This window comes from Maniola hyperantus, chromosome 9 (genome assembly GCF_902806685.2).
Source record: "Maniola hyperantus chromosome 9, iAphHyp1.2, whole genome shotgun sequence".
Lineage (NCBI taxonomy): Eukaryota > Metazoa > Arthropoda > Insecta > Lepidoptera > Nymphalidae > Maniola > Maniola hyperantus.
This window is the reverse complement of record NC_048544.1, coordinates 9,418,533-9,432,200: the sequence shown is the minus strand read 5'-3', so window position 1 is coordinate 9,432,200 and position 13,668 is coordinate 9,418,533. Positions and strand designations below refer to the sequence as shown.

At 34.0% G+C, this 13,668-nt stretch overlaps 2 protein-coding genes across 2 annotated transcripts; one reads left to right on the top strand and one right to left on the bottom strand.

The window, feature by feature from the left end:
• Window positions 1-674: 674 nt before the first annotated feature.
• Set8 (SET domain containing 8) lies at window positions 675-5,650 on the bottom strand. The gene is made up of 6 exons (XM_069500673.1): window positions 5,296-5,650; window positions 4,500-4,602; window positions 3,939-4,392; window positions 2,672-2,862; window positions 1,844-2,056; window positions 675-877 (listed from the first exon to the last, which is right to left on the bottom strand). The coding sequence occupies exons 1-5, from the start codon at window positions 5,303-5,305 to the stop codon at window positions 1,849-1,851; spliced, it is 966 nt and encodes a 321-aa protein (XP_069356774.1). The 5' UTR covers window positions 5,306-5,650; the 3' UTR covers window positions 675-877; window positions 1,844-1,848.
• A 4,089-nt stretch (window positions 5,651-9,739) lies between these two features.
• LOC138402827 (uncharacterized) lies at window positions 9,740-13,574 on the top strand. Its single transcript, XM_069501125.1, has 7 exons — window positions 9,740-9,789; window positions 9,924-9,969; window positions 10,029-10,128; window positions 10,215-10,304; window positions 10,396-10,479; window positions 11,025-11,257; window positions 11,392-13,574. Exons 1-7 carry the CDS (start codon window positions 9,783-9,785, stop codon window positions 11,621-11,623), a joined length of 792 nt encoding a protein of 263 aa, XP_069357226.1. The 5' UTR covers window positions 9,740-9,782; the 3' UTR covers window positions 11,624-13,574.
• The last annotated feature ends 94 nt before the right edge of the window (window positions 13,575-13,668 follow it).

Sequence of the window (13,668 nt, the reverse complement as noted above, 5' to 3'; positions counted from 1 at the left end):
TATCTGACGCCGGCTTTAGATCACCATTATATCAAATTCAAAAATTATTATATTTGATTTGTACCATATTATAATTTCAGCGTCTCTGGCTGTTTTATTTCTAAATAAATAATAAATAAAATATTATGTAATGTTCACTAACAGGAACTGTGATATAATATATTTTATGGTTATTGTTATAATTTAATATTAAATTAATTAAAATAAAACTTGATTATAAGTTTAAATTAATCTTCATTAGTAGGTATAACTTCCTAACGAAAAATTCGAGATAAGGTATGAATTTTCTGTATATCCATAGTAAGTATTTTTTCAAGGTAGAAAATGCTGATACCTCACCCTAAGGTTGCCTGGAAGAGATCACTATTTTAGCGATAAGGCCGCCTATTGTACATGCTATCTTTGTTATATTTCTATTGTTTTGGTTTTGGTGTAAAATAAAGCATATATTACTTTTTTACTTTACTTTACCTTATTATTATAACCATTACAGACCATTAAATACCGTCTTGTAAAGATTAAGTTGAAAATAAATATAACACTACTTCCACAACCATCTCCAAAACGTCAAAATGAGACAATTCAGATGGAAGAATAGTATTACATTTGTCACTTTTGTCTTACACACATTTACTATCGTAATAAATACATCAATTATTATTACATAATTACTATTATGAGTGGCAGTTTTTCCCTTAACATCCACAATGTTGAAATATCAAACTAGAGTAGGCCACTTTTCTCACTACTTAACAATAATATACTTAGCTGATTTCCAAATTCAAACAAAAACTATAACTTACTTTGTATTAACTAACTTTAAATTAATAAATAATAATTATTGTTAGTAGACAAATTGAGATTACTGGATGCAGACCTGCAAAGAAAGACTCTTATTAATAAAAAGAAAAAAATTGTTTTCTCGTGAGGTTTTCCTTCGCCGTTAAAGCAAGTGATATTAAATTTCTTAGAACGCAGATAACTCCGAAGAGTTAGAGGTGCGTGCCTGAGAACGAACCACGGACCTTAAGAGCTGAATAGGAGGTCAACGTCTTAACCACTAGGCAGCTCCCCACGTTTTAACTAATACTAAACTCGTATGTAAAACGAATAGAATAGAATAGAATATGTTTTTTATTCGTGTAAACTTTTTACAAGTGCTTATGAATAGTCAGGTAGTTTTAATTTACCACTGGTTCGGAATGCCGTTCCTACCGAGAAGAACCAGCAAGAAACTCGGCGGTTGCTCTTTTTAATTTTTCAATTCACAATGTTATTATACCGGACTATACAAGCCATTGCAGCCCCGTGCATTGCTGGAGCGAGTCAAATCCAAGCTTTTTTATCGTTTACATAGTCTGCCACTGTATAATATGCTTTTTTTAGGAGCATACTTTTAACACATTTTTTAAACTTTTGTAAAGGCAAGTCTAAAATTGTTTGTGGAATTTTATTATAAAATATTACACTCATTCCCACAAATGACTTTCCCACCTTCCAGAGGCGGAGCGCAGGAGTAGCGAAGCATTTCGATTTGTCTGAGAATTGGAATTCCTCCAAAACAATATTATAAAATACTTGGGTTTAATTATCTGTTAAGTACACTTAAAATCATTTTGAGTTTCAATTTCGTAAATCTTGATCTCTACAACCAAAAGGGATCAATCATATTTTATGATTTGAATATCCTGCTTATAATATGCATGTATCTACAATCTTGTAGAACTTTAGCAGATGTACTTCAACCCTTAAGGAACCAGTTCTAATAAAAAAAGACATTATTTTCTAATAATGTGTTCGTCGACAGACTGCCTACAATAACAACAGATATAAGTTTCGTTACCCAGGTCAAAGCGCGAGCCAGGGGTGGTGTCGCAGCGACTCCTTGGAGCGGTCGCCGTAGTCGTAAGTGAGCTCCTCTCCCGGCGCGATGTCGTGCGCCGCCAGCAGAACGAGGCGCGGCCCGTCAACCCACACCGCCTTTGTCAACAGGTTGCCGTTGCGGGAGTGGTTCACCAGGCGGCCCAGCCGGTCCGACTCTGCGGTGGCGTCGATACTAAAAAGCGAATATAATATTAATTCAAGAGTCTCATCTGGTTCTGGCGCGGTTATGGGCTGGTTCGGTCACATATTGCGCTTAAAACTACGGGGTTCATGGGTGCCTTCACATGCCCATTGCTAGCCAGCGGCCCCAAGCTAAGCTGAAACAATGGACATCCTAATGATCTTTAAAGGTAGGTTGCTGATGAAAGTGGACCCTGACGTAAGCAGAGACAAACACTAACACTAGAAGATTAGGTTAAGGACTGTTTTTTCAATAGATTGATGGGTCTACATTATCCAGATCTGTGAACCATAGTGTACACTATACTTAATACCATCATTGACATTTCCAGTTCTGAATACTGCCCCCCAATTGTGTAAGAATAACCATTTCATGGCTATCGCAATCGTCAAGAAATTCTGCCATTTGATTGGTTGATTCGCTGTTTACATTTTTTCACAGCCAATCAAAGGGCAGAATTCTTGACGATTGCGATAGCCATGAAATGGTTATTCTTACACAATTGGGGGGCTGTATAGTATGCATACTAAAAGTACTTAACAAGCACTTGCCTCATTATAAAGAAACAAGACAAGATCACCAATCTGACCAATCATGATAACTCACCAGTACTGTTGATCCTGAAGTCTAAAGTAGTACATATAGCATCCGGCATTGGGGTCCTGGGCGTACATGTACTCCCGCTCCCGCGCCTCGGCCACTCCGACCAGCTCGCCAGCGTACTCCACCACAAACTGGCCGCGCCCGAACTGACGCGTTGTAATGACGCCGCGGCCTTTGCCGTCGAAATATTTCACCTGGTAAACAAAAACCGGTCAAGTGCGACTCGTACACGAAGGGTACCGTAGCAGCGTACAAGAAATAACATTTAATTTTTTTTGTGATGTAACCACACGGTTTTCGAATTTTTCCCTATACTTGTGCTATAAGATATTGCTAACTGGCAAATTTCATGATTCTCGGCAATAGGTTAGGTTTTAATTCCCTTGACAGGTTTTGAAAACGGACAGTCATCCTATAAGGGTTCCTATTTTTCTGGAGATATAGAACCCTAGAAATCTTCATTATCACTATTGAATATGTATCTCCTCTCAGAATGAGGCTTCTCATAATATGTGTATCAACTAAATTTGTCTAGTAGATTTAGAGCAAATTGGCTGTTACATACGGACAGACAAACAGACTGAAGGAGATCTCAATCCCAATCTCAGGTAAATTTCCCCAGTTGTCCAAGATTAAGACAAATTCATCTTGTTTTAAGCAAAGGCAAAGAATACACTATAGAATCAGGCTTTCCTTTTAGAATGAGGAAGGATTTAAGCCATAGTCTACCAACTAGCCTAATTAGCCTAGTGAAGATTGGCAGACTTTACACACCTTTGAAAATATTACAAAGACCTCTCAGGCAAGCAGGTTTCCTCACAATATTTTCCTTTTAGGAGACTGAAGTCTTAACCACTAAACTATCACAGCTTAACTGACAACACACTTTTGTTAACTTAAGATAGTTATCATTTATCATCAACTGTTGTATAAGATAAATCTTTCTATAATTGGTACCAATTTATTGGTTTCAATCATGTATTACACTAAATTAAATAGGAAAATACAGGAATTTAACTCAACAGTTATCTATCCCCATTATCATTATCCGTGACAGAATGGAGACAGTGTAGAAATTTATAGTTGGTGTTTGTTACAAATGTGTAACTTTTGCTTGCATGGTGGTGTTATGCAAGTGATAAGCAAACTGCTTTCAAGCTCTGGTGTAAATGCTTGTAAATAAATGATTTCAATGCAACTTGTGACATCATACCTGCACACAAGAACTCGAACAGTGGAAAGCCATTAACATTTATGTTAAATAACTTACCTGAAGACCATCTTCTCTTTGTTCCCTTATTGCTCTTTCTAAATCTCTCATCTTTTCTGCCATTACACATTTGGAAGTTTTTCTTACACTACGCCTAACAGGAAAGTATTCTGTCAATTTGTGATTAGTGCTTCCATTTACTTTGGCATCGAGTTTGGTTACAATTTTCTCTTTAGGTAATATTTCTGGTTTAGTATCATTTTGCAGTGGTGGAGGTGAAGGTGGTTCTACTTTAGGAACTTTGAGTTCTTCTTTAAAATATTCTGTGAGTTTGTGACTGTCAGCAGCGCGGGCGGCTGCTCTAGTCGCCCTCGACCTTGCAGTGTTGCCATTTGTCATATTTGAAATACCATTAGATGCCTTAAGAGGCTTTGACTTCAATTCTGCTTTCTTAAGAGGTGGTTCCAAGGTCAATTCTCCATTTTCAGTCTTTACAGGCGTAGTTGTGATAATCCTGCATACAAAATTTACTTTTGAAATGTATCACTTTATTGCATCACTTTCAAGTTTCAATACTAATTAAAGTAGCATTACATTAAACATGTCACACTATCAGATTACCTGCGTTTTCTATGATTTCGTGTGTGTTTAACAAGCTTCTCTTCACACAGTTCAATACGATGTGGTGTCTTTACACCCTCCTGGGTGGTCATCAGGCTATTTACTGAAAATTGTGTATAAATATACATGCTATTCAAGTTAAATTTTCATATAATACTAATATGAAATATGTTCAAACCTGACCCAACTTTACATATGGCAAACTAAAAATATTTTTTTGTTTAAATTATTGCTTTTGTTATAACATGAGACTACTTGGTTTAAAATACAGCATTTTCTTTATAAAGGTGGTCAAGAGTTGCTGATAAATAAAGGTGATGTAAAAACAAAAAAATTAAAGTTTTTAATGAGACTTTTTATTGTCTTCTGTATATAATAAAAGTGGATTTAGTTTAAGTAACCCTTTTTCATTTCTGCATTTTATGAAGACATGTTATAAACACACAATAAATTAACCTATTAGCTGAACAATGCAGAACTCTACTCTAATAAATTATCTGATAAGATTAAGTCACAGAGCTCACAAAATAAAACGACAGTTTAGCCCATGACTGTGACCTCTTCTGGTGGTAAGTGGTGAAGAATCATAAGCAGTCTAAAATGGAAGCAAACTAACTTGAACAGGGTATGAGAATATCAACCCCATAACAGCTACTCATAATATTACTTATAATATGAACTTTCTGGATAAAAATAGATGTTACGTTAGGTTAGCTTGGAATGAATATTTTTTGGTTACTTTTTATCAGCGTTAATTAATCATCAGTGTTTATTTCTGTCAATAGATTAAACTAACCTCGAACCATTTCCACTTCAATTTGATGATCACTGATACAAAATCAAAGAACACCATCGAAGTATTCTTCCTTTTAATTTTAAACCTACAAAAACAAACTTAGAGAAGAAAACACAGACTAGGATTCTACGATATGTTTTGTAATCTAAGACCTTGTCAAATTTTAATGATTTGTTATTCAGCGATATATTTTCATAATGGCGAACAGATGAAAACAAGATGAAAACACTCGGAAATCCAATGTTTCACACTTATTTGTCTGATGTTATTCCGGCATCTCACATCGAAATTATCCATTCAAAGTACCGTCCAGAAAAAAAGAAAAATTTTGTGATTTTGACATGAACATTTCTTGTTTTCGAAAACATCAAAATTGATTTTTCCAAAGAAAATAATCTATGGGCTGGCACAGACTATTAAATAAGAAGCCAGAAGGTGCCATAGTGCCACCCTACTAACTGCTTCACGACCACGACATGCAGATTTCACGATTCACGAATCCGCGTGCGCCATGTGCACTTGATATTTCACTCTACCACATGAGTATCTGGGCGTTTTTCAAAAAAGTTGTCCCATTATAAAAGTCGTTGTCCGGCCACTTTGATGGTAATTTGATCAAACTTTATGAAAAAAAACAAGTTATTGTCTATGCTTACCAATATTGTTTAATATTTAATCTTTTATAATTTAATATGTTAATTCATTTTTAAGAGTTTTAAAAACATAAAATACCAAAAAATAAAAGAGAGGAAGTACCTTCTGACATATGTCCCACTAACACCTTGTCAAGTTTAGAGTAAAAAATTATACCGTCCAAAAATATTTCATGAATATTTGAACACTGAGGTAGTTAAGTATGATACTAATTTCAAATTAAAGCCCTAAAACAAAGACATTACGATAGAATTTTATTTAAAAAATACAATTTATTTGCTGTCCCGTGAAATTGATGTTAGTGGAATTTCCGCTTACGCTACCGGCCTTTCGAGGTCTTCGAATGAAAATTGCACCATTTGCAAAATATTTTCGGAATACTGGCAACATTATTAGTCTATGGTAATCGCCATGTTGTATTTTACAAAAGCAGTCGCCAGAAAAACGCAACAGAAGTGGTTGCCTCGACTTGGTTCAAAAAATTTGTTCCACCAACGATACTGATTTTAATAGGTAAGGTTTGATTGCGCATTTGTGTTTGTATGTTATTAAAGAGATTTGTTATTCTCTATTTGGAAAGTAAACTTAAATCAGTCTAACCTTTGATTATTAATATATAATATTGATTTTGAATTTTTAAGGGGTTGTATACGTCACCGCCATTACGCTACCGTGAACCACAGTCGCGTGAATGGAATTGAATAGTAACGTAATGGAACAATAAAGGTGTTTTCATAGGAAGTTGGATTGTCATCATCATCATCATTTAAACCAACATAAAAAAGATAGAGGTAAGTTTTTAACCTATGATGTATTCTGGTGTGTTAGGCTATATAAACCGCTGTAAAAATATTGCGGATGTTAATTATTTCAAAAATAACGGATGGTCTCCTAAAAACGTTTTCTCATAGCTACAGCGGTTCCAGGACCTCCCCTTACTGACCCAATCAAATAAACCAGCCAGTATATTATATTCTTTAAATTTTATAATTTAAAAACTTTATAAAATATATCTTATAATAATTATTTAATTTACGTCTTAGATAGCCAGCCCACACTATTTCACTTGCAAAGATTTCTATCCTGCGGGATATTCGGGATCAAGAGATGTCAATCGGTTCAGCAGTTTTTGCTGCAGGTTGTAACAAACGAAACTTCTCGTTTTATAATATTACTGTGATGATTAGCTACATAATAATATTTAATTTGTAATGCTATTTTTTTGTCTTTTTTGACCAATTATGCACGATGCTTTATGTTTCCCAAACGCGATTTTGTATTCCACTATACGTCACTGTCCCATTTTTGATAAAGGTTTATTTTTAGAGAAATGGCTATAAAGTCAGAGATATATAAATATTTTAATGTTTAGAAATGTTATTAAATAATTAGTTATTTGTCACAATTTAATATTAAAAGATTTATAAGAAAATAGTCAGTGTTTTAACAAAATTCTTTAGTACAAAACATCCAAAAGTAGCGTTAAAGAACATTTTTGTTAAAAACTTCAGTTCAATTTGATGTTATATGTTTAGTTTTAATTATTTTTAGAAGGCTGATTTGGTTAATTTTTCGACATTAAAGATAATTAATGTATAACTTGTTTTATTTCCCTGGAAATCCAATAAAAAGCCAGTGACGTAATGGAACTTCAATTGGGTGGTATCAAGTTAAAAATGATAATATTTCCAATTATTACATTTATTTTTAATAAAATTTACTATTTTTATATAGTTTATACTATATATTTACAATATAATTACATTTTAAGGCAAAACTAAATTTTTATTTATGTGGAATTCCTATTACGCTACCGACAACTTTTTTGAAAAATGCCCATCTACTCTCAGACTAAGAATAAGGCAGGGGGTGGCAACTTTGAATGGGGACACTGCAGACCACAGAATACATTTACTGCAGACCAGGCAGACTTTTTAAGGAAGCATTTAGAATGAAACAAAGACATTCTGTGTCTCGTTCTAAACTTCAAAGTCAGAGACAAAGTTTCAGACTATAAACAACTGTCAACTATCTACTCTATGGTACCGTAAAACGGGGTGAATAGGAACCGGGGTGTGAATAGGGACAAAACTGGGAATGAGATTTGAACGTAAAAATAATACCCAAAACAGCTTAGAATTTTGGTAGCATTGTTTTTCCCTATAGTAGAATATTTGATCTTTTATTTGGCAACACTGAACCAGCGACAAATTGACATTAAAATAACGAAAGCGTCATTGCCAGTCATTGCAAAAACGTTGTTCAAAACACGCTAAGCCGTAGGTCTCAAAACTTTGTTTACTTTGACGCAGTACGAGAATAAAACAGTACAAAAACTATTAGAAATCATTAAACATTTATCTAAGAGGCGTCACAAAAGCAGATTTGTCTAAATGTTACATATTTTTCTGTAAAAAAGAAAAAATTGGAAACCAAGTGGTTTTGGCTTTGCCATGGGGATTATAGGTACAGGAAAGGGGTGGATAGGAACGCTATACTTACTGAATTGGAACGAATCAAGGTTAAATAGGAACAGTAAGGTTTATATAGGGACAGGGCTGTCACTTTAAATATTTAATTAAATTGTTCAAAAAAATTCTTCCTTCTTGTGTAATCGACTAGTAAAATTTAGTTAAATGTCATTTTACTGTTTAATATTGATAAATAAATAAAAATATTTTTTATTCAATTAAACTTTTACAAGTATAGGTAACTACACTACTTGTAACAGTTTAATTAAATAAATAAATAAATATTTATTTATTTTGGAATCGTCAAGCCACTGATTCGGAATGCTAGCAACCAGAAAAAAACTCGGCGGTTGCTTTTTTTTAAAGATTTGATACCTACTATGCCATGTATAATAACATATAGCCTATGTTACTTCTGAATAAAATAGCTATAGAATATGGTGAAAGAATTCTCAAAATCAGTCCAGTAATTTCAGAGTTTATCTATTACAAACAAACAAGTCTTCACTTTCCTAATCTTCTAAATATATAAAAGGAAAAGGTGACTGACTGACTGATCTATCAACGTACAGCTCAAACTACTGGACAGATCGGGCTGAAATTTGGTATGAAGATAACTATTACGACATAGGCATCCGCTAAGAAAGGATTTTTGAAAACTCAACCCCTAAGGGGTTGAAATAGGGGTTTGAAATTTGTGTCGGACGAAGTCGCGAGCATAAGCTAGTTTTGTAATATTAGAGGATAGACTAACTTGTGTTTGACAACCCTTACCTTTTTTCCCTATTCACCCCTTTGCCATTCCGTTACACCCCGGATCAAGTATAAATAGGGACAGCATATATTTTGATTAAAATATACCAGTAATTTATCATTATTTTATATTTTTTGGATGTTTCCTTAGAATTCTTACAACCGGAGATGCTTACAAACAGTTAAAGCATCATAATTTGTACCAAAACATCCGTAAATTTCAATGCGAAGTTAGATTTCGTACCTATTCACCCCGTTTTACGGTACGTTTGTTTAGTTGTTTAGGTCGTTAGTTAGTGGTTACTTGGTTTAAATAGTTTTCTTTCCCAGCAGTTGTGATAACTTTTCATACTTTTAGTTGCATTTCATGTGTTTTATTGTTTTTGCTTCTATTTTTCTCTCCCTGTTAGCTTGAGGAAACTCGCTCGACTAATAGAAAAATAAGGACAGTGACTTTTATTATTTTGAGATAATTGACTCTTTTAGTTTGTAAGATTAAATTTATCATGTCTGATAAATATAGAAAGTGTATTAAGTGTGGTGCATCGGCTTTCCAGGACCCAACACTTACTTTCCACTCTTTTCCAAGAGCCGGAAAGGCATCTAATTATGCAAGGTAAATTTTGTCATGTCCCTTATACGCCTGCCCTTTTTACCTTTTTAAAAAAGCAAACTGCCTTAAAAAGTTGAAAACGCTTGTGTCTTTGACATTTTGGTTTATTATATTATAGTTTTATCATAATGTTTCAGGCTTGGAATTTGGGCAGAATATTGTTTTGCCAACGTATCTGAGGAGGTATTGAAAAGCTTGCACAAAAGCCATAAATTATTATGTAGTAAGCATTTTGATCGCAGTGCATATACAGATGATACTATAAAAAAGTTAAATGGTAATGCTGTACCAAATGTGCCTGGCTCACCAGCAGAAAGATTGCAGCAACATTCTATTTCAGTGGTATGTAGTAACTATTCATTTCTATTGCAATTTGTAATAAATTCTCAGAAAAATATATCAATTTTGTTTATTTTGCCTTATTTTAGGACCTGTCAGTGCCTCTGGAACCACCTGTGTCAAATGTCCCTATCTTGTCTCTGCCAGCAGATACATCACAGCAACATTTAATTCCAGTGGTACTTAACATATATTTATATTTCAATATAATATTCTCAGTAGAGAAACCAATATATTGATTTTGTGTATTTTGCCTTATTCCAAAAACAGTCAGTGCTGCCTCCACAACCCACTGTACCCAATATGCCTATCTTGGTTCTGCCAGATCCATCACAGGAACCTGTAGTTCTAGAGGTATGTAATTATAAAAAAAAGTATTAAAAATGAAACATGCTAAATATTACATTCGGTTATTTACTTATGATAGTAATTTTATTGAGCTGCTTGTTAATTAAGAATGACAACCTCCCTGGCCCCGAGTTCGATTCCCGGCAGTGGCAATTTGGAATTTTATAATTTCTAAGTTGTTTCTGGGCTGGTCTGGTGGGAAGCCATGGCTAGTTACCGCCCAACCGGCCAAGCCGTACCGCCAAGCGATTTAGTGCTTCGGTATTATTATTATTATTATTCTCTTTATTTGGACCACCACAAGAAGGATTACAATAAAATAACAATGGTATGATGCGATATAAAAACCAAAGGGGTATAATTTAAACTGCCATAGCCCTTCCAGGTTAGCCCGCTTGCATCGCAGTCTGCATCATCACTTACCACCAGGTGAAATTGCAGTCAAGGGCTAACTTGTATCTAAATTGAAAAAATTAATTCTTGTTAATTTCATCTTTGTATGAAATCATATTATTGATTAATAATATCGATAAAATTTTTCTTTATTCCAGAGCAAGCAGGAACAACTAAAGAAATGTAAAAAATATCTCAATAAAATATATAGTCTAAAAAGGGCCTTAAAAAAAAAGAAAAATGCCACAAAAAGTAGAAAATGCTTTGTAGAGACTCTCTCAGGGACTGATAAATATAGAAAGTGTGTTAAGTGTGGTGCATCGGCTTTCCAGGACCCAACACTTACTTTCCACTCTTTTCCAAGAGCCGGAAAGGCATCTAATTATGCAAGGTAAATATTGTCATGTCGCTTATACGCCTGCCCTTTTTACCTTTTTAAAAAATCAAACTGCCTTAAAAAGTTGAAAACGCTTGTGTCTTTGACATTTTGGATTATTATATTATAGTACTATTATAATGTTTCAGGCTTCGAATTTGGGCAGACTATTGTTTTGCTAACGTATCTGAGGATGTATTAAAAAGCTTGCACAAAAGTCATAAATTATTATGTAGTAGGCATTTTGATCGCAGTGCATATACAGATGACACTATGAAAAAGTTAAATGGTAATGCTGTACCAAATGTGCCTGGCTCACTAGCAGAAACATTGCAGCAACATTCTATTTCAGTGATATGTAGAGACTCTCTCAGAAACTGAATACATTGAGAAATTAAATGAATATCTAAATCCAGCTTTTGGTATCCTTCTACAGAGCCAAATGAAAAATTCGCCGAGAAAACTGAACGGCCGTCGTTGGACCTTACACGAAAAAATTTTAGCATTAGCTATTTATAAAAAATCCATTGCTTGTTATAAGCTACTAAGACGAATGATGTGCTTGCCAAACCCTGGTACATTAAAAAATCTTATAAATAGAGTTTATTTACCATGTGGAGTCAATAATAAGGTTATGGCAAGTTTAAAAGAAAGAATCAAAAATAGATAACTTGTGGGTCTTATTATTCGATGAGATGTCCATACGGAAAAATATACCATACGGATATACAATCCGAAAACGGATGCTATTGAAAGCTACCAAGATCATGGTTCCCAGGGTAGCCAACCAAGCCAGCAAATTACTTCACATGCTTTGGTTTTTATGTTGGTGGGGCTACGAAAAAGATGGAAGCAACCTATAGCCCACTATTTCTCAGGAGAATCAGTGACGGCAGATAGACTTCAAGTCATTATTAAAGAGGTAGATAAAATAATGTCTGTAATATGATTGTGCTCCTCAATATTAATTACGGAGACAACAATGTTCTGCCTCATCATGAGCAACCCATTGCTGGCTCACTATAGAGCACGGTTTTCCTCTCTGAGTGAGAAGGGTTTTGGCCATAGTCTACCACACTGGCCAAGTGTGGATTGGCAGACTTCATACACTTTTGAGAACATTATGCAGGTTTCCTCACGATGTTTTCCTTCACTGTTCAAACAAGTGATATTTAATTACTTAAAACGCACATATCTCCTAAAAGGTAGAGCTATAGAACCCCTGACTTCCGATTAGGAGGCCGACGTCTCTAGGTCTTGCTGGTTCTTCTCGGTAGGAAGGCATTCCGAACCAGTGGTAGATGCATCTGCTATTCGTAAGTACTTGTAAAAGTTTATTCGAATAAAAAGATTTTTATTTTATTTTTATTTTAGGCTATCACAGATTACTGACTTATGTCTAATGTTCACAAATTATTTATTTAAACAAGTTTCTTTTTTTCTTAGGTATTGGCAGTGTTTCAAAAATAACTTAGATGTGGTTGCAACTGTTTGTGACATGGATGGAGTAAACATGAGAGCATTAAATGCATTGGGATCCACAGTCGATGCACCTTATTTTATCTACAAAGAGAGAGAAATGTAGGTAAAAAATTGTGAAGATGACACTAACTCACTGTTGACAAATATGACCACATATTCGAAAACAGACCCACACACATATCAAATGTCGTATGACATGCCTGGTGATAATACCATTGTGTCAGACACAGAATCAGACGAAATGCAGGCATGCGAGGGTTTGTTTTCAAAAAAATAAAAAACAATTCCTGCGAGTTTTGTAAAACAATAATGGTGTCTAACAATATTGAACCTGTACATTTACAGTTTCAAAGAATATAATGACAAAAAAATAGTCTAAATTATGTAAATATTGAGTTCGTCCAGTGTGGTGGAGACATCTGCAACTGTAATTAATGAATATTTTAAAAAATATTTACATAATTTAGAAATAAAAAAGACTTGACAAAATTATATGAAACCATAGCATTTAATTGGTTGGATGGATGCCAGAAGCATAAAACTGAAAATATTGATGATATTGTAAATTGTGTTTCAGCAATATGCATAAAGAGATTCTGCACATTAAAAAACAGAATGTTTGCTGCAGAAGCATCAAAAATGAGATCACTTTAGTGATAAGGTCGCCCTTTGTTTCTTAAGTGTATCCTGGATTCTTACTGTCTGTAATTTTAGTAACAATAAAGTTGTTTTAAATTAAATTAAATGCACTGCAATGAAAAATAAAAATTTTAAAACATTTTTAACATCACTAGATGTTAAAAATGTATATCTAAATTGTATTTGTAATAAAACACTTTAAAAATGCAAATTTGTTTACTCTTCAATTTTACTTACTAATTCATCTAATAGCTTAGAAAAAAAACAAGTAAAAACATAAATTAAATCTTTGTATGCTTTTCACA

Coding starts and splice junctions, on each gene's coding strand:
- Set8 (XM_069500673.1), bottom strand. Junction 2,863..3,938: donor AAAGAGAAGATGGTCTTCAG/GTAAGTTATTTA, acceptor TTTGTTTACCAG/GTGAAATATTTCGACGGCAA. Junction 2,057..2,671: donor CTTCAGGATCAACAGTACTG/GTGAGTTATCAT, acceptor TTCGCTTTTTAG/TATCGACGCCACCGCAGAGT.
- LOC138402827 (XM_069501125.1), top strand. Junction 10,305..10,395: donor AGCAACATTTAATTCCAGTG/GTACTTAACATA, acceptor TTCCAAAAACAG/TCAGTGCTGCCTCCACAACC. Junction 11,258..11,391: donor AAGGCATCTAATTATGCAAG/GTAAATATTGTC, acceptor ATAATGTTTCAG/GCTTCGAATTTGGGCAGACT.